General features: G+C 55.3%; 1 protein-coding gene and 1 long non-coding RNA gene across 2 annotated transcripts in view; both read right to left on the minus strand.

The window, feature by feature from the left end:
* Window positions 1-6,901: 6,901 nt before the first annotated feature.
* ST3GAL1 (ST3 beta-galactoside alpha-2,3-sialyltransferase 1) lies at window positions 6,902-21,029 on the minus strand. Its single transcript, XM_021688471.1, has 6 exons — window positions 20,309-21,029; window positions 12,458-12,654; window positions 11,333-11,512; window positions 10,684-10,729; window positions 9,208-9,327; window positions 6,902-7,378 (listed from the first exon to the last, which is right to left on the minus strand). The coding sequence occupies exons 1-6, from the start codon at window positions 20,618-20,620 to the stop codon at window positions 7,205-7,207; spliced, it is 1,029 nt and encodes a 342-aa protein (XP_021544146.1). The 5' UTR covers window positions 20,621-21,029; the 3' UTR covers window positions 6,902-7,204.
* Window positions 21,030-21,035: 6 nt separating this feature from the next.
* The window catches only part of LOC110578949, a 73,921-nt gene continuing 68,576 nt past the window's right edge, over window positions 21,036-26,380 (minus strand). Inside the window, exon 5 of the long non-coding RNA XR_002480212.1 lies at window positions 21,036-21,219. This is a non-coding gene — a long non-coding RNA (uncharacterized LOC110578949). The remainder of the gene's footprint in view (window positions 21,220-26,380) is intronic.

Here is a 26,380-nt window from a genome sequence, read left to right on the forward strand (position 1 = left end):
GGGCCACAATCCTGCCTTCTTGCAATGAGCTCTGCGCTAACAGAGAGAATGATTCAGGAGCCTATTGCTACTTGTACTTTGGGTCCGGCTGAATTGGAGAACACAGCTTAGAATTGCGGCAAAAGATCCAGTTTGCTCTTGCTTATCTCATCGAGTTGAGCTGACTTTTCTATCCCTGGATGTGGCCTCCCGTCTGCAGCAGGCAGGCAGCCTGGAGTGAGCCCCTTAGAGCCCCGGAGTTGGGAGCCAATATGGCGGTGGTTTCCTGAGCTCCTTGTTGCTGCGTTCACATGGTGGTAGAGGAGGTGGTGGAAGTGGAAGGGGGCAGTTTCTTTTGTCTCTTCTTACGAGGGCACTAATCTCATCCTGGGTCCTACCCTCATGACCTGCTCTAAACCTGATCACCTCCCAAAGGCTCCTGTCCAAGTAGCATCAACATATGAATTTGGGTTAGGGCTTCAACATATGAATCTAGGGGACACGATTCAGTCCATAGCAGTGGGTTGGAGTTGAATACAGCCCGTCTCTGAATCATTCCGTGTGCTCGCAGAATGTTAGGTGTAGCCAGCATTTCTGAGAAGCAGGTTACCTGGGATTCACCTATCCTGTGAGGACCCAGTGTTTCAGCTGAAGATTATCAAGAAGGCTTCACCTTGTTCTACGGGGCTCCAGGGCGTGGGCAGGTCCAGGGTGGGCATTAGAGGGGACGGAGCGAGAGGGGCACATGAATACATCAGCATCATCCTACAGATGGTTATTGTTGTCAGGACCTGAGCCCCACAGGTGCCTCTACTTGGTAGGTGTTGAGTCGGTGAACGAAGGAGAAGCAGAAACAGAGGCAGGTCCTTCCCCAGCAGGTGCAGAGGGACCCTTGAATCAGTCGGGGGCATTTCCTCGCCAGGCCCTAGAGCACAGATGTCCTAGACCTCACAAGACTTCTTCACTTAGGAGGGGATGGGACTCTGAATATATAGAATGTATTCTTTTGTGACATGACCTATGGTGAATCCTGGTGTCAATAAACCAACTGCCTAAGGCATGCCTGGGGACAGCTGGGGAGGTCCTGGGACACCCTCCCCCTTGCTGGGTGACACTGTAGTCTCCCAGGACAGCCACGCTTTGTGGCACTCACTCACAGACGCGGGCAAAGTGACCTTTGAGGCAGACGTCTAAATACTGCGGGAACAATAATGATGATAGAGGAAGGAAAGGAAAAACAAAAAAGAAGTAGCACAAGTGGAAAACATGCATGATGGTTGAATCTGGAGAACGAGCCCGTGGGGTTCATACACTCTCAATCCACGCATATATTTAAAAACCCTCGTGTTTTAAAACAAGAAGCAATTAGAACATCTCTTCCCAGGAACTTCTTTTTGATTCCATTAGCTCTTTGCTGAACAGTCAGGTGTGTGTTTGGAGCAGCCTGAGGGGTGTGCTGGGGAGGACCTTCCTAGGGTTCCCACAACCAAATCCTGGAGGACCTGCATTTGTGGGAGGCGCAGAGGGTGCACAGCAAAGGGGGCTCTGGTTCTTGGCTCCTGTACCTGCGCAGGTGCCAGAGGGTCCTGAAGAAATATCTTTAGGTCCTCGGGTCTCTCTGTGGAGGGCCCTGGCTGATTCCTTTTCCTTCCCAGGCTCCTTCCTGCCTGGGACCAGGTGGACAAACCCCCACCTGGCTGAGTGAGCATTCCTGATGGGTTCTGCCTGCACGTGTCGCCACCTCGTGGCAGCTTTCCCACATTGCAGCTGTAATGGGAGCTCTCCCAGGAGGGAACTTGGGAGAAACTGGGTCTTTAATAGAGGGGGATGGGGGCCTGTGTTAACAATACCTGAGAGCAGGGAGCTGATAGGGAGAGGATAACGAAGTGATGCGAGGGGAAAAAAGGAAAAGGAATGCTAAGAGTTGAAGCAACCACTTGGAAAGCAATCAGAAGTAACCCCAAAGCCCCCAGCAATGGGGGTAGGAGCCGGGGAAGAGGTGCAAGAAAGAAGGGAAGGGGGCCCTCTGCTCTGAGGACTGCCTTCCAGAGGGTCACCGCAGACCCGCTTCCCGGATGAACCTGGGAGACTCCTCCTGGGAGGCGGCAGAGTGACAGGAAGCTCTGGATCTGCAGAGGGAAGGCTTGCCTTGAACCCCACCTCTGCCCTCAGCCGGCTTTAATTCTGCACCCATTTGCACACATGGAAACCAGGCCGGCCCCACAGGGCTGCTGTGAGAATTCAAGATCATGTCTAGGGAGGCGTCGTGCAAAGGGTCATCTGCCACACCGATCGGAAGGTATTATGATTTACACCAATTTTACATTACAGCACCCCAATCCTGGATTTCTGGATCTGTTCACAAGAGATTTGTCCCAACTTTGGATCAAACTTGGATCCATCCACAGATGTACCCATTTATCGGGGAAAAGATGAACCCTAACTCAGCCCACATGGGGCCCTGGCCAAGGCTGTTTCACTCAGCAAATGCTTAGAGCAGCTGGGGCAGATCTCCTTGGGCAGGCCTCCTGAGTTGCTTTTATTCTTTTTTTTTTTTAAGATTTTATTTATTTATTTGAGATAGAGTGAATATGAGCTGGTGGAGGGGAGTGGGGAGGCAGAGGGAGAGGGAGAAGCAGACTCCCCGCTGAGCAGAGAGCCAGACTCCGGGCTCGATCCCAGGACCCCAGGATCATAACCTGAGCCAAAGGCAGACACTTAACCGACTGAGCCACCCAAGTACCCCGAGTTGCTTTTATTCTTGATCTCCCACCCCCTCTGACAGCCGGTACCGTCATGTCCCATTTGGCAGAGCGGGCAGTCGAGATTCAGAGAGGTTAGGGGACTCATCGTAGTCACACAGTAGCGAGAGGCACTGTGGCATTTGAGAGGCTCCCGCTCTGAACCTCTGGTTGGGGCAGACACTAACCGAGGAGCCCCCCAGCAGGTGAGCCTTTGGGGCTTCTTTAAGACTGAGAACACCCCGACTGGAAGCCGTGAGGGGCGGCAGGAAGGCACGGCCCTCACAGAAAGATGACAACCACCCCCGAACGATAAAATAGCTTTGTTTTAATTCACTTTGATTTGGATCACTGGAAATATTCCACAATAAATAAAACAGAACCGAGGCTGGGGAAGGCAGACTCCTGCTAACTTCATTCAAAATGCATCCAGAGTAGCGCTCCGCTACCACACAAACATGGGAGCGAGGCAAGAGGGGGAAGAAAGCAAATTTTAAAATACCAACAACGAACCAAACAGGATTGCAAAGAACAAAAAGTGCTCGAGAAACTTTGGCTTTGACGTGCATCCGGTGAGGTGGTGGGCAGCCGCATCCGTCCCCTGGGACGGCCCCTCCCGTCACGGGCCCGGGGTAAGCCTGGCGACCGGCTCGGGGCCGACCGCAGCTGGGCACACACGGCAGTCCTGTCCTTTGCGAGCAGCCGGGCAGTGGGGTCAAGTTCAACACGTTCAACGCGAGGGCCAGAGGAAAGGGGACTCTCTCTCTCTTGAAACCCATCAGCCCGGACCGCAGGGGAGGATGACCAGCCAGTGGCCTGTGGGCACATTTGCTTCCAACCAGATGTCCACGATGGACACGATGACCCCGAGCTCTCCGGAGGGGCAAAGCAGCGGCTGGTCCCCGATGGCACGTGGCCCGTGGCCAGCCACCTTTGGGCTCGCGCTCCCCTGGAGAAAGCGTTTTTGGTCATGCCCACGCGAGGGACAGTGAGTTCTTTTCTGTTTTCCATTTTTCTTTGTGTTCAGGCTGCCTTGAAGAGAACTGTTAAAGCAAACATTACGGTTCTAAATATTCTCTGTGATTCCACTCCACCCGGGACCAGAGGCCCAGTCCTTCTGGCCCCCAGAACTTGCAAGAATCGCCCTCCCCACCTTCTTGTCTGGCTTTCCCATTTTCAGTCCTATTTTCTTAAATCTGGCTCCTCCCACTAAGCACATACCCTTAAAAGCATCACTTTAAGAACTTCCTTTCCTGCCCGATGGTTCTGGAAGCCAGAAGCTACAAACCCACCCCGCTCTCTGCCCTATCAGGTGGGTGAGGGCAGGGGCTCGGGGCAGGGGAGGGCATGTGGAACCAGGTGCTGATTTGCAGAGGTAACTCCAGCTCGAGAAAAATCGGTCTCCTGGCTCCATGGGGGTTGGGGAGGGCGCTGAACTCTCCCTTCCTCCTCTGCCCCGGTCTTTCTGGCTTCAAGCTCAGCACTGACTGCAGGCAGGGATGCCTCTGCTCTCTGCCCGGGGCCCAGGACTGGTCTCCAAGGAGCCCAACAATGGGGTGGACACTCGAGAGCCTCCTCTGGGGGTGGGGGGGGGGTGGGGGTCTCGTTATCCTGCCCACAGCACGCAAACGCTCTGTGGGAAATACTCCTGTCTGATTCTCAGCTACCCTCGCCCCAGGTATGGACGCCAGCTGGCTTACGCCCATTGTGCATTCAGTCGTCCCCCATGGGGATTGGCGCTCTTTGGTTAAGACCCCTTGGCTAAGCCAGTGAACACAGAGATGTCTGCTGGGGTGGTGGGAAGAGCCAGGTTGTCTCCCCCATGGGAGGGATGGCAGGAAAAGGCAGACACCAGAGCTTCCCAGGGCCACCACCAGCAGCCTGAGGAGGAGCCCGGTGGTGAAAGGCAGAGCTGCCAGAAACTCTACCAGGTCACAGCTATCGAAGATGCTGGATGGAACCCAGCTGGGAAAGGCCACCCAGGATGCCTTAAACATAGAGCCAGTGGTGTTCTCTTTTTGCTCAAAATGTTCGACTTGCCCTCTCTGTCACAACTGACTCACTTTTGCAAGTCACATTCCTTCTCTGGGCCTTGCTTTCCTCCTCTGTGAAATGGGAAGGCAGGCGGGAAGGCCTCTCAACAGCTTGAACGGCCTAGCAGGAGGGAGGGACAGCCAGGACCAGGCAGCCGGCACACAGTCTGCTTGCTCTGGGGACCTGTTCTGACTCTACCAAGCCCAGATGCAGATGGCGCGCTCTGAACGTGCCATCTCTGAATGGACTCAGCTCCCAGGACTCGGGGAGGAGCTCGGGTGTCCTCTCTGCTCCCTGTCTCAGTGGGCACTTTTCTCAAGGGATGAATCAGCCAACCAACAGATGCCTGCTCTTTGGGGATTTATGATCAGAACAATGACCTCATGTATGAGCCTTTATCGGTCAAGGGAGTCTTTCGTTGTGGAGGTTTTTAAAGCTGGAACAGGTTTTTGTTTGTTGGCTTGTTGTTACTTTGTTTTTTGTAAACCACTGTCTGGATTCTACATCTCTGAGAATCTAGTAAGAGCTACGGAAGAACTTCTCCTCAGGAAAATGCTCCTACACACAGGCTTGGGGAAAAAACACAAGCGTGGCATGCTATTTCTGGGGCCGCCTGTGAACCACATGAAACCACCTGTGGCCCCTGAGCTCCCCAGATGCCCCCCTCCCTGTTTGTAGAGGGAGAGGCTGAAGCCGGGAGAACAGAGCTTGCCACAGTGCAGCAAGGAGCTGAGAGGACAGGACCCGTGGCTCCCGACGTTGGCCTGCTTCCCACTCCACCAGGACACTGTCACATGTCCTCAAAGTAGCAGTGGCCTGTTAGGAAATGCTCTGGACAGGAAAAGTGGTTTCTCCGATTCAATGTCAGTAACTGGAGCCAACCATCACTGTCCTCCTGCGTGTGTGACCCCACTCCCCACCTGGCCCCAAGGAAGTCCCGCTGTGTTCTGGAGATTCGTAGCCTGAGACTGAACCCAGTCCACAATGATGGAGAAAGAAGGGAAGGAGGTACAGAGCACTCCACGAACCTACCAACCTGAAACCCCGGGATCCACCCAGCGGCAAGCCCCCAAGCCCTAGATGCCCCCCACCCCACGTCTGAGCTTGATTTAAACTCCCCACGCCCTGGCCGCCAGGTGAAGAAAGAGCAAGCTTAATTAAAACTCAGGACCAGCCACAGAGCCACAAAGTGCACGCAATGTCAGTTGAATTACCAAAAAAAAAAAAAAAAAAAAAAATCAATCAATAAATAATCAGGTAGGCTGATGAGGATGAATCAGAGCAGCCTGGGAGAGAGAGGATGAGGTATGTCTTCTCCCGCTCTGAAGGTCATGTTCCTGGGATGGCCCTGCAGCCCCCAGGACACTGTGCCGGTGGCCAGTAGGGACTTGGCCCAGAGCGTGGGCTCCTGGAGAAAGTGCTGGCTGGTGAAGGTTCTGGGTGTGGCCTTGGAAGGTCATGGGCACCAAATCCAATAGTCTGTGAACATGAGAGTGACGTTCCCCGGCTGATGCGCCTCTGGACAGCGTTGAGTATCATCCTAGCTTTGTCCCAGCTCAGGCACTGCCTCAGGAAACTAGAAAAGATGTCCCCAGCTCTAGAGCAAGGGGGTATGATGCCGGGGGTCCCCCCCATTCCCGAGTCAAGGCTTTTGCCTTATTTCAGCCAATGCACACATTTCTCCCCCAAACACAAAGGCACATGAAAGTAGTCAGATCTGCTCTCAGCCGTAATGATCGCCACCAAGATCGATGACTCAAGGAGACATCAGCTTGGGAAGAAGACATCCGCTGGAGTCCAAAATTCTTTGCCAAGTGTCTATGAAGACCTTCGGGCTGGGGAGCCTCTCCTGGCCACCAGAAATGAGCTTTGGGAAGACAGCGGGGTGGGGGGCGGGTTGTCACGCCAAGTGAAGGAGGGGCCAGGCAGCGTGCAAAGATAGGTGCCATCTCGCCCCGGTGTCCACGTGGTCCAAAGGGGCTCTGTCCTGAAGTCCTCCTCACTCAGAAAGATCCCAGCAAGAGTCAGAGTCTGGGAGTCAGCAGCCCTGGACCCCCGGGGAAAAGGAAGGTCTCTGCCCAACCTCCCTGAGAAACTGTCCTTCACTTGGGAACACAGAGTCTTCAGTATCTGCCCCCTCCCCAGAAGCCAAAATGACTCTAGCGTTTGGAGACTGGATCTCCCCCGCATCTCCCCACCTTCCCCCAGCTGCAGGACAGCACTGAGGGGGGTCTCCCCATCCAAGGCCAGTTCTGACACTCCCTCTGCAGAGCCGGCAGGGCTTGGGGGCCCTGCTGAGTAGATGCTGCCAAATGCTGGAGTGCAAGAGGCCGCGAGGGGCACCTGAACACACCCCCGAGACCAGCCCTCAAAGTTCCCGGGTCAGAACGGCTCCAGCGAGAGGCTGGGGCTGGCCACGGAGAGGCGGGCTCTGGGGCTCCTTGGCAGCGTCATCTCCCCTTAAATATCCGGATTTTATTGATGGACGCCAAGGTGGCCGTCACGTTGGACTCAAAGTCTCCATCGTGCACCCCGGTCTTGCGAAAAGCCCCCGCCGATGGGTTGTTCTCCCAATAGTGATGCCAGTTCCCCTTACTGTCTGCCCCGAAGCCATACAAGTCCACCTGTGGGGGCAAAGCACAGGTCAGATCCAGAGGGTGGGGCCACAGGTAGAACCTCTAAGAAGGGGGCACCTGCAGGTTAACCCTCGAATCTGCAAACACCATGTCTGAAGATTCATATAAACCTTTCTCCCTACGAACCCTTCTAGTTCCTTACTGGACCTCCCAGGGGCTTCGTGCAGCAAAAGCAAGTTATGTGAAAGTCAAGTTGAATGCCAGAAGGCACAATGGGAGGCCCTGAGGGAGGTGGGGCAGGAGAACCTCCTCTCCAAGGCCTGTGGAGGGGGGAGGAGAGCGGGGTTGAGAGCAGGGCTCCCAGATCTGCCACCTGCTGGTAGAGCCTGGGACTGCCAAACCCCTGCTCTGAGCCTCACTTCCCTCATCTGGAAAATGGGGCCAAAAGGAACTACCACATTGAGGCAGGTGGTAGGAGCTGATCTTTTTTTTCCCCTGAGGCTAATTTCCACGTGGTCCAGGGGCTCTCACTGGCCAGTGGCCGGGCTGGGAGGGCTTTCCGACACATAACAAGCATTTACCGAGCCCTTATTCTGTGCTGAGTACTGCGCTAAATACATCAGAGTTCAGGCAGACCTTCATCGGGGCCACCTGTGTGGGTGCCGGAGAAATTAGGGACACAGGCGTCAGCTGTCAGACCTCGGAGCCCGTGAATGACCATGAGCACCAGTGAGGGACGGGGGCTAACCTCAGGGCTCCCGCACACAGAGGAAGGCAGGGCCAAGGACTCAAGGGATCTAGGAGAGCAAGTGCCATTTGAACTGGGTCTCGGGAGGTGAGCTAAAGATGTCCAGGAAGGAATATTCGAGGGCCCCCCAGGGAGAGGAGCTGCTCTCTGGGCTGCAGCGTGGAGGGCAGATTTGGGGGTGGGGGCCGGAGACAGCTCTGTGGCAAGTGCAGCTTTGTCCGGAACGCCAGCAGGACCACAGCCCCCCAACAGGGGCGAAGAGACGAGAGTAGCATTTCTGAGAGAGCCAGGGGAGATAAGAGGGGGATGCGGCTTCTGGCAGAGACACCAGGTTCTCGGTGGCCCTGCGGGGTGGGGGCTGGGGTTGGTGACAGAACAACCCTCCCTGGGATTTCACCCAGGAGCCAGGCGGGCTGGCGGTGGGGGGGGCAGCTGCGTGTGACCCGAAGGCACATTCAATGGCTCTGCCTGACGCGGGGCCGGGGAGGAAGTGTGGGGGTGCCGTGGCCCCTGCTGCTTCTCTGCCCGGGGCTGCAGCGAGTCCCCCACATCACTGATGGAGACGCAGGCACAGCCTGGAGGACGGTCAGGCAAGTCCACGAAGGGGAACACGAAGACGCTTGGCAAGATCACTGGTTCTCCACCTCGGGGAACACCGGGACCCCCGGGTGCCTGGTTCCCACTTTCTGGTGAACGTGGGCCTGGGCATGGTCTGGGCGCTGGGATTTAGCTCCGGGGACGATTCTAAGGAGGGGCCGAGATTGAAACCACAGCTGCCCCTCTTAGGATCTGCTCCGTGATTCTGCCCCCCACCCTGCCCCTCCCGAGCTTCCACCCACTGGTTCTGACTCTGCCTGGGGGCCCCCACGGAGGGAGCAGGGACTCTTGCTCCCGAGAACATCGCTACTCCTTGCCGCCCACTCTGAGAGTAGCACAGAGACGCACTGCAAGCGCCAGCATAGAGACCAGCACTCGGAGCTTCCGCAGCAAGACCTATGTCGGGGCCCCAGGGCGGGGGCGGAGGAGGTCTGCCCAATGCGATGGCAGACGCTCACACTACGCTCTGGGAGACGTAGCAGGAGGAGCCCTCGCGGGCGGCCCGGTGGGCACGGGGACGAGGCTGGCGTACCTCATCGCAGATGTGTAGCGAGAAGATGATGGAAAGGATGCCTGTGGATGGGTACCGCCCGTGGCCCTGCAGCCAGCTGTCGAAGACGTACTTGATGAAGGCCGGGTGGTAGATGAGGATCTGCGGGAGGAGGACCCAGCCCTTCGTGAGCCGCTGCCAAGGGCCCCGAGCACCTGCGGGGTGCCCCCCACTGTCGTGGCCTCGGGGGACGGAGCAGTGCACAGGACCAGTGCCCCTGCCCTCGTGGGCCTGACATTTAGTGGGAAGGACGGGCAGCAGCCTAACCACGGGGCGAGAGGATGCTGAACCACAGCCATTATGGGAACGTGGAGAGAACTTAAGCAGACAGACAGTAAAACCGGAGGGGAGAAGCCTCGGGAGAAGGAGACATCTGAGTCGCATTCCTGTCAGGCCAGGGAGGTTCCAGGGAACAGTATGAGTTGGGGCTGGGGACATCCCTGTGACACTGCAGGAAACACAGGCATGGGGACACACGCTCGGCAGCGATGGGCTACGTGCTAGCCGTCCCCCTCCTCGTGTTACAGATGAGGAAACTGAGCTCAGAGAGGCTAAGCGAGGTGCCCAGCGTCACACAGCCAGCCTGTCTGGTAGCAGACCCACCCTTGACTGCCCCCTCCCCCCACCTCGAGGACAGCGAAGGGCTTCTCAGGCAGTAGAGGGTGTGCATGCAGGTCCAGGAGGCCCAACGCCAGCCCCCAGGAATAGACTGGAGCAGAGGACCATGAGGTCTCTGCTGAACCGTTCATCTCTCAGCCTGGCCTTGAGCCACTGGCCGGGAGGCTCTCCCCTCTACCCACTCAGCCCTCCAGGGATTCCCATGTGGCTTCTCCCCCGGGCGCTGCACCCCAGTGCAAAGGGCAGGTGCTGGAGCGCTCCAGTTCCAGCCACACCATGAACGGGCTGTGTGTTCCTGAGCCAGTCCCTTGACCTCTCTGACCCTGATCTCATAGTGTGTGCAAAGGACCAGTGTGGTGGACACGTCACTTCTTGCATCTTCTGCCCTTGGCCCATGTCTTGGCCAACCCCATTCCGGGGGCCCACTGGGGAAGATGGAGACGGGGGGCAGGAGGTGAGGTCTGGCTTTGAGAGGCTCACACCGAACAGCACCAGTTCTCACACTGCAGCCCACATCAGCATCCCCGGAGGGCCGGTAGAAGCCCAGGCCGCTGGGCCGTCCCCTCCCCCCAGAGTTTCTGACGCAGTAGGTCTGGGGTGGGCCTGAGTGTCTGCATCTAGGACCGTATCCCAGGGATGCTGCTGGGCCGGGGTCCCATGTGGAGAAACTTTGCCAGGGTCAGTCTGTCGAGCAGGGAAGCTGCGTAGGGGCTCTGGCCTCCAGCAGCCCAGGGACCCCAAGGGCTCTCTGCACCCAGGTTGCTGGCAGAGGGGAGACGGGGCTTTCTGTCATCAAATTGAGCCTCAGCTCAGAGGACAAGGGCCTAAGCCTCGACTTACCTTATTCTTTTTCACTTTGATCTTTGCGGGGACAGGAACATAGGTGCTGCAGGAGGAGAAAGAGCAGGTGGTTAATGTGGCGAGGGGGCCGGGCTGCCTGCATGCAGCTCTGGGGATGGACCCTGGAGAGGGAGAGGGCGGTAGGGACGCCCCCTCCCTGCCACAGCCCCGTGCTCCTGTAGCAGTGGCCCAGTATGGACACCAGAGGGCGCTCCTGGCTAATTCGAGAATGCTTTTTAAATGCCGCTTTCCCCCTACAAAGCTTAAGACCAGGGGACTTGCTCCCAGCAAGCCCGAAGGAGGCTGAAGGAGCACAGCTCACTGCTGAGGGACTGAATGATGAGCCCCACAAAGTCCCCCTTTCCATCTACAAGGTTATGTGTGCCCCAAGATGAAGGTGCAAATGCCCGGCCATCTGGCCTTAGTTAGATCTAATGGGGGCACTTCACTCTCCTGATCCTGTGGGAGGGGGCCGGAAGAGGGGGCGGCTGTGGGCCCGCGGGGCTGGTGCATTCCAGAAGGAAGTCTGGCAGGGGAGGCATTCTGGTGTGGGAACAGCATGGTGGGGGGCATGGAGGATCAGTGAGGGGGTGGGGCAATGGCCTCTCCACCCCCAACATTCCCCACCCCGCCCCGGGGGGGCACTCACTGAGAGATCGTGCCCGTGGTGGTGGCACTGACCACCCACTCCAGGTCGGTGGTCTTGAAGGGGACCAGGACCATGCTGACGTTCTCCGCCAGCTCCCTGAAGCTCTCGGGGTACACCAGATGGTGCGTGGTCTTGCTCCCGACGTCCATCTCAAAGCCCGCCGTGGGGGCCTTGTTCATCCTGGGGGTGAAGGGACAGAGGGACACGCATCGCATCACATGGGCGCGGCTTCTGGGCCCCAGCTCCCTCAGCTGGGAAATGGGGATGATTAAGACGCAGCTAGAAAGCTTTTGCTACTTTCTCTTTCTCGATCTCCAGCGAGTCCGGCCATTGTCACCACTGCTGACCTACCGTGTACAAAGCACCATCCTGACCGAGTAACGCAGCGCCTTGCACCTTAATGACAACCGTGCCCGGGAGGTATTCTGTGGTCCTATTTCATGAGGGAAGAAATCTGAACGCAGAGAGTTTGTCCCGGGACACAGAGCTAGTGGGTGGCAGCCTTGAACTCAGGTCTGTCTGATCCAGAACCTGACACCTCTCCGCTCACCACGGACATTCCTGCTGCACGCCAGGTACACCGAGGCTCCGAGAAGCCAGGCGTGTGGTCTGAGGACATAAATGCAGAGATCACAGGAACAGGAGACTATTCCAGAAGGCGCCTGGGGAACAGCAGTCCCACTGCCAAGTGAACAGTCGGGGGGCGGGGGGAGATGACAAGAAACCAAGGATACCCAGCTTCCCGGAGGATCTATTTTATTGGGTGACAGGGAAATGTATTTACGTTAAAAGCATATAGTTTTATTATGGCCTCGATTGCAAAATGGGGCCGAATTTTAAAGATTAAACCAGTCTTCAAAGAAATCTTGCCCTCTCGCCAGGCCTCTCTGTGCCGAACTCCGGCCCCGCTGGCTCCCTCCCGTGTAGGATTTCCCATCGGGGTCCAGAGAGGCACGGCTGGTCGGCCTCCTTCCTACAATGCACAGTTGGGGAAACTGAGGCCCACAGGGGGTCGTGGCAGGGCCTGGAGTCCGTGGGGAAGTCTGGGCGTGCTAGCACTGGAGTCTTGACCTCCTGGCCCTGAGCCAAGGTGCCTCTGGTAGCTCGGAGGGGCCGGGCACTCACCTCAGCACGAAGTCGTGCCTGTCGATCTGAGGCCCATACCAGGACTCCCTCAGGTTGCCGGAGTTGCCCACCACGGCACATCGCCGGCAGCCCACCGACCTCTTCTCCAGCAGGGGGTCCACATTCCCGGGCACCACCTGGAACAGCTCCCTGATGGTATCGTTCAGGTTATTGGGTTGCTTCTCCCGCTGGAGCCTCTGTGGGCCGAGGACGGAAGGACAAAGGTCAGTCCAGCTGTGCTGCCTCTGGGCGGGGCCGCTCAGCCGCCCCCGTGCTGGGCCCCGAGCTCCCCACTTGTGCTCACGGGGCCCCTCTCTGCTGGGCACCTGGAGACGGACTGAGGAGGCTCAGACAGCCACTTCCCCCTCCCGAAGCCCGGGGGCCGCTCAAGGAGATGGGAAAGAGATCACCTCCTCAACTCTGGAAAACAAACAGGGTTCTAGAGGGGAGGGGGGTGGGAGGATGGGTTAGCCTGGTGGTGGGTATTGAGGAGGGCACATTCTGCATGGAGCACTGGGTGTTATGCACAAACAATGAATCATGGAACACTTCATCTAAAACTAATGATGTAATGTATGGGGATTAACCTAAGAATAAAAAAAAAAAAAATCACCTCCTCATTCTGCAAATGCTTTTTGAGCACCTACTATGTGCTCACTAATGACACTGGCTGAAAGGAAAAGGGACAGGTGACCCTCCAAGGCCACCTCCCCGGCCTCGGCTCCCTTCATCCTCCTGCCCACCCCCGGGGACCACTGGGCTCCAGCAAGGCCAAAAAACCAGCCCTTTGCTAGATGCATCAAGGCTTCTGACGTCTGCCTAGCAAATTGTTTTCATTCTCTAAGACTGAGCTCCAGACTTCTGACTTCCTCACTCATGGTAAAACCTGGAGACATTTCCTAAGCAGTATCACCTCTGACCCTGTCACCAGCCGCAGTGCATACCACACCACATTTGAACTGTAGACGAGAAGGACGCCGTGGGGCCCAGACTGGTTGAACCACGTGTCCCACATCCAAACCAAGATTTGAACCCAGGCTTTCAGAAACCCATTGAAAATTCTCTCCCACAATACTGCCCGTCTCAGACCCTTGGAACCTGGACCTTCAGAAAGCCCAGTCCCTGGGGCTGCAGGGCCTGGGGAGGGGGTGGGTTGGCGGGGCTGGGGGGGGAGAAGTGGCTGTGGGGTGAGTCCCACCAGCCTCTCCCAGCCCCAGGCCCAGGGCAGTATCTGGGAAAGGAAGGTTAGAGCTCGCTGTGGGCATTGTCTAGGAGATTTGTGAGGGGTATATGCAGAGATCCAGAGGCATGCAGCCCCCCGCCCTGAGACAGGAGGAATCAGATCTCCAAAGGAGAGGCCCCCCAGGAGTGTGGCTCCTTTAGTTAAAACCTTCAGCGTCTCCTCCAACATGCCATGGGAGACCCGTGAGCAGTGACATCTGGACCACTCAGCACACCCCCCGGGAGGGTTATAATAAATAAAAAAGAGAGAGAAAGAAAGAACAAGTGTTGGAGAGGATGCAGAGAAAGTGGCCCCCTCGTGCATTGCTTGTGGGCACGGAAAATGGTGTGGCCACCATGGAGAACACACACAGAATGCCCACGAAAGGCAGCGCTTCCGTTCCCAGGGATGCACTCGGAAGGACTGAGGGTCACGCACAGTCTCGCACACCCATGTCCATAGCTGCATTAGTTGCCGGAGCCAGAAGGTGGAAGCAACCCACACGTCCCCGGGTAGGTGAGCCTATGAAACAAGGGTGGAATGTCATGCAGTCATAAAAAAGAAGGGAATTCAGGGTCCTGGGATCGAGCCCCGCGTCGGGCTCCCTGCTCAGCGGGGAGCCTATGCTTCTCCCTCTCCCTCTGCCCCTCCCTCCGCTCGTGATTTCTCTCTCTCTCAAATGAATAAAATCTTTAAAAAAAGAGAAGAAGAGCTGGGCTTTAGAAACACACTTAGTGACCTAAGCCAGACACAGGACAAATATTGTAGGATTCCACTATATGAGGTCCCCTAGGGGAGCCAATTCATAGAGACAGAAGGTAGAAAGGCAGCTAGTTGCCAGGGTCCGAGGGAGGGGTGAGGGGAGTTCACGCTGAACGGGGGCAGGGTTTGGGGGCACGATGAAAAACTGCTGGCTCTAGAGGGTGGTGTTGGTGACACAATGGTGTGAGTATCCTCAATGCCGATAAACGGTACACTTATGAATGGTTACGATCGTAATTATGTTATGTACATTTCAACACAATAAAACCTAACAATCCCCAGATTAAACACCTGCTTGCGATAAGATCTCCCAGGGCAGCTCCAAGCTCCTGGATGGGCGGTCACCCAGGACCTTGCTAACTCAAAGAGCCTGACTCCGGAGGGCTGGGCTGAACCCAAGATCCTGCACTTCCAACACGTTCCCAGGCGATGCTGCTGCTGGTGTGGGTGGAGGGCCCCCGCCACGCTCTCCTGCAGGCCCCTCCACGGACGTCCCCGTGGTTTGAAGTCTTGAGGCCCCAGGAGATGTGACTTGGGAGCACAGCACAGGCAATGTCTTCACCCGGTTCTGACTGACTGAACTCATTTTTCATGGCTCATTTCAGAGAAGGAAAAAAAAAGTAAGTGCATTTTCAAAGGAAATCTCACATCCCTGCCACAAGTGGAAGGCAAGCATTACTTGGCGGAAGTAAAAAAAGTAATCGCACCCAACCATGGAAACAGGACAACGTTATTTGATTCCCGCTCATACTGGGGCTGGCCCGGGCACGCTGCCCACGCTTCGTTAGAAGGAAGACGGGCACGGGGCTGGAGAAGTGCATAACCAAACATCGGGCCGGATTAAAGTCCTTGCACCCGCAAACACAGCCAGAGAATCACCAAGGCCTCCAGTCCTCGCGCTGGGATGTGCGGTTCTTGAACGCCCAGCCCCGCCATCACCCTAGCCCCGGGCAGTGTGTGGTTCCACGTCGGTGATTTCGGACCTGTTATAGTGCTTCGCCGTCAGGAGTGGAGACTGAGGCCCAGGGAGGAGAAGGGCTAGGCCATCGGGCGCGGGCGGAGCCGGCAAGAGCTTGGGTGGGAAAGCCGAGCTGTGCTTCTGCAGGTTAGAATCCTAACTTGCGCACCTGCCCGCTGGGTCAGACGGGGCAGGGCGCTCAGTGCTGATCTGTGTCCCTGTGCCTGTCCTCCTTGGGAAGGGGTACTCCGATGTCCCTGGCTCTTGTAAGTGACAGCAAAAGGACCACCAGGCTGCTAACTCGCACACGGGAGGGCATGTTGAGAAGTTCAAAGACATCCTGCCCCTCTCACTCTTCTGGAGGAGCTTCCAAGTATCCTTCTCGGTCAGCACTCCACAAGTGCTTGCCTACTGGGGGTTAGGGCTCCTTGAGGCTGCACCGGGACCTCGGGCAGGGCCGGCAAGCGGAGGCTGGAGTCAGGGCTACAGGTGTGTGGGGCGGGCGCTAGCCGCAGCGAGGGAGGGCGGGGGACACGGGCTCCACGGCGCGGTCCACTTCAGCGGGCCGGGGCCAGGGAGGCGCACATCAGGGACACACACTCAGGGCACAGATGGGGAGAGCCTCACTCACTCCTCTTGCACTTCTGCCTGATGGCATGGGGAGCTTGGGGGTGTGAACTGTGGCCCAGGCTGTCCAGCCTGGAGGCAGGACGGCTGGCCTTCTGTACCCCCCGTCTCAAACCCCTGTGTTGGAAAGAGGTACCCTCTCCTCCCACCCTTCCTCTCTGCTCTGCCCAGTGAACCCTGCTCTTCCTTCCATGTCCAGCTCACCATGCGGCACCTCCCACAATCCCCCCAAAATACTGGTCTTTGCCTTATGCATGTGCTTGGCACGCAGGTCCCTGGCCACGGGCATAGTGTAATCGGCAGCTGCCGTGGGCTTGTCTGTCCAGCCCCGAGCATCCGAGCAGCAAGCACGGACTGACAGACAACACCCGCTCCGTGTCCTGAGTGAGTGAATGACCTCTGCCACGGCTGACACGCATTCACACGTCCACCGGACCCATCGCTGCGGAGCCCCCGTCGTGTGCTAGATGCCGCGTGCGGAGGGCAAGTGAGAGCGGGCAGGCGTGCCGGCCTGGGAACGCTCGTCACAGGCGGCAGTGTGTGTTAAGTGCTTGTACACCAGGCCCCGCGCGAAGGACTTCACAGGCATTTCCTCATTACTCCCCGTAGCCATCCTATGAGCAAGGGCGTATGAGGTACCCATTTTACAGCTGAGCAAACTGAGGCTCAGCGAGGTGGAGTGGATGGCCCAGAGCCCCCAAGATAGCCTGAACACCCCGACCTGACTGCAGAGCTCGTCCTTGAACTAGAATGTAATCCGACTGTGCCCCTCACCAATGAGGCGGGCCTGACAAGTGAGAAACGGAGGCAAGGTGTCCTCACAGGGTGTGCTGAAGGCGGGGTCGGGAGGGCACTGCCTGGCAAGTTTGGCCTGGGGCCTGGCCAGAGTGGCACTTGGCATCGGACGGGGGTATGATTGTCTTTTGTGCACTGAGCACGATGCTTGGGGCAGGAAGCTGTCTCCCGTGGGCGGGTCCAACAGTGTGCGGAAATGAGGCCGGGGCAGAGGGGACCCTTGTCCTGGTGACTGGGACAGAGGCAGGAGGAGAGGGCCACAGGGTCTGCAGGCTGACTGAGGGCGGGGTGGGGGTGGCCCCGTGTGATCGCTCCTGTCTTCCTGCTCCCGCCGGAGCTTATACCTGCCCTGTCTCACACCTGCCTTGTCTCCTTCGCCTGCTGGGATTGCGATGCCCATTGATGGAGACCTTGAAGCTCAGAGGCGGGGTGGGAGCTCGGGACCCCACAGTTCTGGCCTCAGACTCCTCCTGGCTCAGCTGGCTGGCCCGTTACATACACCCCTGTCTCCTGGGAAAGGAGGCATGAAGGGTCTGTGGGCCTGGCTCTGCCAAGGGCTTCTCATCAGGATCAGATGGGTGTGGGTGGGGGCCGTGCCCAAGGGGACAATGGAGTCAGCACCCTAATGCTGCACTCACCAGGTGCTTTGCCAATCCCAAGGCACCTCAGTCCCTTAGCCTCCAGCTTCCCACCGCTCCTTCTCTGATCCACCCAGTCCTGGCCTCCCGTCCATGGAGCAGATGAGCAGCCGTGGGCAAGGGGAAGGGAAGGCAGGGGTGTTGGGACAGGCGGCCGAGTTCCAGGTCGGGCTCCGCATCGATGCAGTCTTCACTTGGCCTGGGGGCTCCCTCGCACAGACTAAGTGGGAGAACAGGGACTCTAGCTGTCTGCTCTACCCCAGGGCTCTGAAGAAGGGCTGCAGATAAGGGCTGGGGCTGGGGACATGGGAGAAAACTTGATAAAATACCAACAGTCACTTGGAAAAATTTTTGTTCAGCCTTGATAAGCGCTGGGAGGGGGGAAGCACATTCATTATTACTTGCCCATTCAGCCAGCAAAAATAAATACAAGTGTTAAAACCTAATGTTTGCAGTGTCGTAGAGAAGCTGGTGAGGCGGCTGTTAGAGCCTCAATCTGAGGACTCAGCCAGACGAAGAGGTACCTCAGAAGCACTCTTGATAAGACCTAGAAAATCAGGAGCAAAACCCAGGGACCGTGATGCCACATCCTAATTCCTAAGTCTAGAAGGCACAGAGCAGGTCCTGCGAAGATACACAGGTTATAGCAAGAAACCGAGTTTTTTTGTTTCTTGGTTTTTTTCTTGTACCTTTTTATCCATCCTGGGCTAAGCCAGCCTGAGAGTTTTAGAAACTGCCCTCCCCGAGGACCTTCAGGAAGGAAGTAGATGAAGTCGTCCTGGCTACCCACTCTAGAAGTTTCTCATCACTACTTCCAGGGGCTGAATGGGACGTGCTGTTTGGAGCAAGTCACTTTCTTTTCCAAGTTTTTGCTTCCCTCCCCCCGTGGTTATGGGGGCAATTCTGCACCCCCTGTCCCCTGCCAGGGTCAACTGGCAATATCTGGAGACATTCTGGTTCTCACAGCTGGGGGGTGGGAGACTCCGGCATCTCATGGGTAGAGACCAGGGATGCTGCTAAACATCTTACGATGTGCAGGACAGTCCCAGAAACAAAGATGTATCCAACCTCAACTGTCACGAGTGCGAGTTTGAAACCCTGCCCTAATCCTTGTCAAGCCTGGTCCGCTGCCTCCTTTAGCAGACACTGGAATCTTCGAGGGGGTGAAGATCCTGCCTGTTCTGTTCTCTGTCACCTCCCCAGGACCACCCCAGGACCTGCACCCTGAGGTGCTCAACACAGCTTAGTGAACCAAGACTGAGCCCGGACATTCCGATTCACTTCTTCTGAGTCACTGTAGACTCTTCCAAGCTGTTCAAAGAGACCGTAAGCTCCCAGATTGCAACAGTTGCTTGAAGAGTTGCTGACTGGGAAAGCCGGCCTCTTGCAGGAAGGTTCCCCTGATTTTCTCAGCCTACACGCAACTCTCTCTAACTTCTTAACATGATACAGGAAGAGCCTCATGAGCTACGTCAATGGCCTCATCGCTCACACCCCACCCCTCACTCACATTCGGATTTTAGCCATGATGCTCTGCGCCTCCAGCAACCACACAGGCCTTTCTCACACCTCCAGGCCCGATACACACACTGGTCCCTCTGGAGAGCCCTTCCTGCAGTCCCTGCCGGGACAACCTCTCTGGGTCCTTTAGGAGGAGCTCCACCACAGTCTCCTCTGGGAAGCCTTCTCTGACAGCCCCCGCCCCGGCCCCAAGGTAGGTCTGGCGCCCCTCCTCTGGGTTCTCCGCACTTCCTGGGCCACTTCCAAAGCAGCACCTATCACCCCGGCGTGTGGCTGGCTGTCTCCTTCTCTCTCGCCACCCCATAGACCAGAAAGGGGAGGCTGTCTTTTCGATCTCAATATATCGGTGCCTGGCATATAGTAAGTGCTCAATAAATCTGCAAGGAATAAATTCTTTCTTACTCCCCTTCACTCCATTTTGGGGTTCAACCACCGGAATAACCTTCAAACCACTAGATCAGATCATGGGACTCCCCTCAGATTCAAAGCAGCTTCCTGCTGCACAAAGAACCAACCAGAAGCCCCACCAGGGGGTTGCCCACTGCCGGGGCCCCCGCCCCTCCAACAGACCCAGCGGACGCCTCCCCAGGGCTCCTATGCTCGCTGCTATGTGACCTGTAGCGCATTCTCTGGGTCCTTCCATGCCCGGTGCCTTCTCTACCTCCGGGTCTTAGCTCAAGTCCTGCCTCCGCAGACACCTTCCCCGATGACCCCATTTACAGAGGCCCCGGGCCCCCAGCCTCTCTCCATCACAAACCTCATATGACCTCCCTCAGGGCATTTCCACCTGAGCCTGTCTTCTTGGTTTCTTATCTGTCTCTCTCAGCCAGGACACAGTTCTGTGAGAGTGAGGACCTTGTCTCTTTTTTGCATCTCGGTATCTGTACTGCGTGGAACGAACCTCCACACAAGTATGTCCAAGTCCCAACTCCCTGTGAACGGGACCTGGTGGGAAAGGGTCTTCACGGCGGTTATTAAGCATCTCGAGATGGGATCATCCTGGATTTAGGGAGCCCTGAACGGAGTAACAGGTGGCCTTGCAGAGAAGGCAGAGAGAGACGGGAGACGCAGAGAGGCCGAGAGGAGAGGGTCAGGTGGCGTGATGGGTCTGTTGTATTAAGGCACGCAGTTTGTGGCAATCCTCTAAGGCAGACACGGGAAGCGAATACAGAACGCCCTGCTCTGATTTACACATCACGGACCCTCCATAAACGGTGGTTGCACGAACGAATGAATGCCACCACCCCGAATCCTGCTAGGCACCTGGCAGGGCCCCCCGGCCCGCCCCCCGCAGCCACGCCCCGCCCAGCCCCAGCCCCAGCTCTCACCAGCCACCACCTGTATGTGTCCTTCTCCAAGAACGCGTTCTCCATGGTCAGCAGCGGCTGCATGGACCGGTTGAACCTCTCGTCGAACCAGGCCGACACCTTCTGCTGGCTAATGCAGTGGGTGCAGGTGCAAGGCCTGTGCGTGTATTTAATGAACTTTTTGAAGTTCTCCGAGAGCTCGACGACCATCTGCTTGGGAAACCAGGTGGTGGTCACCATGGTGTGGGAGTAGTTCAGGAAGAAGGAGGTGAGGAAGATGAAGAGGACGAGGAGGGTGAGCACTTTGAGAGTCCTCTTTCTCATGGTCACCATTTCTGCCGTCCGGACGGGCACCTCCCGGGGCTGGCTGGGCTGGAGGAAATCACGCCTTCCAGGGGGGATTTGGAAGAAAAATCCCGGAGACGGAGGCTCGGTCACAAGGTGAGGCAGGGATTCCCAGGGGGGCCTCCAGGCCTGCTAGGGCCGACTTCACTCCCGCCGGGCGATGGCCACGCCTGTGTGCGGGACATCACCACGTGATGGTCTGAGGCTAAGAGGACCCCTCTGCGGGGCTTGGCCCTTCTTACATATAATTTGTCTTTTCAGGAAATAAGCAGGATGCTTTGTCAGCAGTCCTGAAACAGCCAACAATGTCTCTTGAAGCTTTAATCAAACTTAATAAAATGACTTACTTTCCCATCCAAAGGGGTTGAGGGGTAATTAATCTTGGTGACAGTGCAGGGACTCTCGGGGGTGAGGACCTCGGAGGAAGGATCACAGTGCGGGACAGAGGCACGATGTCTTTGCCACTGTCCTCCGGAAAGGGTGATGGGTGACGATGCTTAATTAGAACCGGGTCTTTCCCATGCTGTCACCAGAGATGTGGCCGTTAAGCAGCATGCCGGATGGAGGCACTGAGGCTTGCCTGTCATCTGCACAGAAAAGGAGGAAGAAAACAGGATGAAATTCTATTACCTTGTTATAAAACAATCCTTCTCTCTCCCCACCTCCTCCAGGATAAACTCCGTGATCTTCTGCTCTGGCGTCAAGCCAACATGGTGAGTGGCTCTGGACCATTTATTTACCCTCTTGAGCCTTGGTGTGTGCATGTGTATGATGGGATGTTAACGCCCATTCTGCAAGGTCTGCTAAGGGACACAGGGGTCACCCCACCATCTTTCCTGCAACCAGAACCGAGTCCATTTAAGCATTCCACCAAAGTCGTGAAATGAGTCAATGATGCACGTACAGTGGAATGCATACAGATTGCTGAGTACCTGCCAAGTACATGCTACTTTCTCTCTCCTTCACTCTCTTTTGGATTCTGAATTTCAATAAGAATTGTAGGCTCCTGCCCACCTCAGCATTCAAGCTCTGCCTGTTTGCCTCAGTCCTACAGAGTAGGCTTTAGCTGGCCCAGGTTCAAGTGCCACTTCACCAGCTCTGTGGTCTTGGGAAGTTAGTCAGTCTGCCTGGCCCTCAGCCTCCTCTTCTGTAAAGTGAGAAAACAATGCCTCCACTTACCAATGGTTACAAAGATAAAATAAAATGCTATAGGCTGAGCTGCTGGGATCTCTTAGGCAATTGCTAAGCTTTTCCTTTTTTCAATGCCTACATGAATGAGTATTCTTGGATGATCCACTCAAAGCTGGACACGATGGGCCATGCATGTACATCTATTTCCTCCAGCAGTCCTCAAAGTAGACTGCCAGCCAGATAGGGGGTCCCCATTTTGTCCTCAGAATAAACTGACATTCAAGGAGATTAAATGACTTGCCCAAGGTCACGGGGAAAGGAGGAAGCAGGACCTGAATCCAAATCCACAGGCCTCTGATTCCATGTGCGTGGAGGGGAGGGGGCACCAGGAACTGGGGGCAGAGGGTCTGCTCTGGGAGCAACACCCTGTCTCTCAACTCGTCTTCAGTGGGAAGAACAGAGAGAAAGGGGGAGTGTATTTCCATCAAAGAGAGCACCTCCTCAGATGTCCATAACACGAGCCCCCAGACCACACTGCCTTTGTGCTGGTCACATCTCTTCACTTGAGCATGATGCCTTTGATCTTTTCTTGGAATGTGTCCCCTGTCCCCGACCCAGTCTCTGTCTGGTCAATTCGTCCCCACCCTTAATATGTAGATGTCAATGAGCAGGATGCATTTTTTCTAGGAAAGTGACAGTTGAAGGGTTATTGATTACCTTTTGGTAGGAAAAGAGGGGGGTGCTCAAGAATCAGGCTAAACCCATAATGCTTCCTGGAGACATCCAAGGTCCAAATGTGCGTCTACTCCCTCAACTCTTCAGCTCAGTTGGCAAGGGCATTTTGATTCACCCACTTCTCCATTTCTCATTGTTCAAAACAACCTGACTCGTATTTATAACCTAATGGTGTCCAGGGTCATCCTTTCCAGCCACCCCTTGCTCCTCTGGCAAGAAGCAGCTCTGTCACTGGAGTGAGATTAACCTGCTTATTTTCAAGGGTGGGCTCTGATTTAATTTGGCTGGCAGAGATTCCTAGTCCTCTTGGTCCTGGGATGGGTATGTGTGCTAATTCATGGAATCACACTGAAACCCCTGAGTTGTACGGAGGGAAGAAACTTTATTTTGTTCTAGCTATTTGATTTTTGCATATAAAAGTCAGGCTCATGCTGGCCATTTCATTTTATTTTTTTACTATGTAATCTTTTTAATTTAAATTCAATTAGCCAACATATAATACGTGCTGGTCATTTTAATAGCTCATGTGGAAGAGGTAACAGCTGAACAGGGCCGAGACAAGTGGTGCTGACTCCCTGATCTAGCCATACCTGCAGTCCACCCTACACCTCAAATTTTTAATGACATGAGATAATAAATCCCCTTTATTGCATAAAGCAGATTACTTATATAAAACTTGAAGCAATGTGACTGACCCACAGGTCACAGCTGCTCCTGCCCAGGCTGACCTCCCACTGTGCAGAAAGTCCATCCCATCCTGCTTGGTTCTTACTCATTCTTCAGGAATCAGCTGGTGCTGACTCCTGGAGGAAGGCCTGCCCTCTCCTGGCAGGAGTAGGGTCCTCTCTTGGCTTCCACGGTGACGTGGCTTCCCCTACGCCAGCACTGTTTACTTATCTGCCTCTTCCCTGGGTTGGGAGCCCCATGAGGATAGGAGCTCGGTCTCACTCATTGTTGGGCGCCTGTCACCTGGCATGAAGGAATGCAGAAGCGAATGAAGGGAAAGGCAAGGGCCAACATATCAGAGGAGAGATGTGAGCAGAAAAGCACAGACCAAGAGTCAGAAGACTCTGATTCTCAGGCTGCACCACCCATTTGCTGTGTGACTGTGAACAAATTACCTGCCCTCTCTGAACCATTTCTTCAACTGGAAAATGAGGATAACACCGATTCTGTCCACTTTTCTGGGCTGTCAACCGGGCAAAGTCTGTCTAGTTGTCTGATTCACTCACTACCTATTTTCTAGGGGCCCGTGGTGGGCCAGGCTCTGGGACAGGTGATTGGGACACATCATGAAATATTCTAAGGTGGAAGCTTTGTAGGCATCTGCAAGACCCTGGTGCCTTCAGGAGAAAGGAGGCTGGTACCCCTGGATCGACGGAAAGGAGAGGAAAGGAGAAGAGAAGGCATGTGTGGGGTGGGGTGGACAGCGTGGGGCTGTGGAAGCCATTAAGCAAGACTAAGTTTGCTCTGAGTGACGTGGGACCCACTGAAGGGTCTGAGCAGAGGGGCAACACGGGTCTCACTGCATCTGTCTCGGTAATGAGCACAACCCAAGACGCTCTCGCTGACTCTGCATCCTGATGCCAAGGTCACAGACAAGGTCACTCAAATAGATTACTGTTGAACCACACAGACCAAATACAATTCTGAACGAGGGGTCAGGTTCCCGACAATGTCCTGGCTCTGCAAGGGAGGTATTCATGGTCTAAGCTGATGCTGGGGTGGGGAGAGAGTGGAGACAGAGGGCGGGGCTGGGCTGCAGAGGCAGGAGAACTGTGACACCCCCCTCCTGTCCACTCAGCACGTGGTGGGAGCCGCATCTCTGAGGCCAGAGTGCGTGCTCGGGTCCCACCGACCTGCAGAGCCTTCTGAGCTGCTATCAATTAGTGCTTTTCAAAGCCTTTTGAAATAAGCTGCAGTGGAAAAGCAAGAACACCCTTCCACCCCCTTCCCTGGCCCCAGGGAAGCAACGAGGAATGCGTGACTTCCCCGCACTCCAGTAAGTGAGGCAGCCTGCAACACCTGGGGGAATGCCAGCCCTGGCTCCCTGAAACAGAACCCAGACCAAGATGCCACGTGCGCGGTGAGGGAGGCCAGCCCCGCCTCCCCAAAACAAAGTGGGGGGAGGACACGGCTCCCTGTCCCGCCTGCAGAGTGGCTGATGTCTCGCAGCCACATAGTGGAGGACAAGCATATCCTGTTTGTCCTGCTCTGCAGATACTGAGCTTTTTACAGACAGAAGGTTTGTGGCAAGCCTGCCAGTGTCGTGCAAATCTACCTGTGGCATTTTTCCAACAGCATTCGCCCACTTTGCGTCTCCGTGTGACATTCTGGTAATTCTCACAGTATTTCCAACTTTTTCATTACTGAATTTGTTGAGATGATCTGTGATCGGTGATGACAACAGGCTGAAAGCTCAGATGACACCACTTTTCGGCAATAAAGGATTTTAAAATTAAGGTATCTATCTTGATTTTTAAAGATAAAAGGCTATTGCACATTTAATAGACCCCTATAGTATAAACGCAACTTCCTTTTTTTTTTTAAGATTTTTTATTTATTTATTTGACAGAGAGATAGAGAGAGAGCACAAGTAGGCAGAGAGGCAGGCAGAGGGAGAGGGAGAAGCAGGCTCCCCGCCGAACGAACAGGGAGCCTGACGTGGAGCTTGATCCCAGGACCCTGGGATCATGACCTGAGCCAAAGGCAGACACTTAACCGACTAAGCCACCCAGGTGCCCCAAACGCAACTTCTGAATGCAGTGGGAAACCAGAAAATTCATTTGACTCGCTTCGTTACAATGTCCACTTTATTGCGGTGGTCTGGAACTGAACCCACGATTATCTCCAAGGTCCGCCTGTCCTGGAGGAGGCACGGAGAATGCATATGTGACAGTCTAACGGGGTCACCGGCACAATGTTGAACACACATTAGCACCCTTTCAAGGGTCCAGAAAGTCAAGATTTCTCAAAAGTGGGTCCCTAACAAAGATAAACCCACCTGGGCAACAGGGAGACGTTGGCAATGACCAGCCACTGATAGATAAGCTGTTTCAAATGCTTGGAAAACTAGGTGAATGAACAGCATGGGTTTCTGAATGTTTAGTTCACACCTGCTCAAGTGCACAACTCTCCCCAGGCTGGGATGCCCTCCTAGCGCTCTGCAGAGTCCCCTGCATGAGGGCTGCTGGTAACATCAGCACGTCTAATAAGGAGGTGCTGCAACTGTCGTCCGTGTGATCCTCACATCAACTGGGCAAAATGGATAATCATGCTTATTTCCCTGACATACGAAACTGAAGCTCAGAGAAGGCAAGTGACTCGACTAAGGTCACACAGCAAGACAGTGGCAGAGCCAGCACTCTGACCCAGGCTTCTGCCTCCTCCCGGATCTTTCTACATAGCCATAGCTGACCCTCTAATTCATTAATACCTGCTCTCATCTTCATTATCTCCTTTCTTGTCATTCCTTTGGGCTTGAAATCTGTCATCTTTCCAATTTCTTGAGACAGATACCACATTGTTCACATCCTCTTTTGCTGTGTGAATTAGGGTATTACGTTCATTTTGGTTATTGTCTTTCTCAGTTCTAGAATTTCCATCTGAGCAAAATTTTTATAAGTTCTAGTTCTTTTCAGGTGAAACTCCCCACCTTGTCCATCTTCCTGAAATTATTCATCACAGTTATTTTAAAGACTATGTCTGCACCTTGTGACATCTGGATAGCATAGGGGTCTATTTCTATTGTCTGTTTTCTCTCTTTATCTCTCTTTGGTCATTTGGTTCTGTCCCCTGGCATGCCTGGTAATGATGCATACTGTGTGAGCCAAAAGCGTAGAGGCTCTGGAGCAGGCTGTCCTTATTCAGAGAGGAAGGTGC

This window comes from Neomonachus schauinslandi, chromosome 4 (assembly GCF_002201575.2).
Source record: "Neomonachus schauinslandi chromosome 4, ASM220157v2, whole genome shotgun sequence".
Taxonomy (NCBI): Eukaryota; Metazoa; Chordata; class Mammalia; order Carnivora; family Phocidae; genus Neomonachus; species Neomonachus schauinslandi.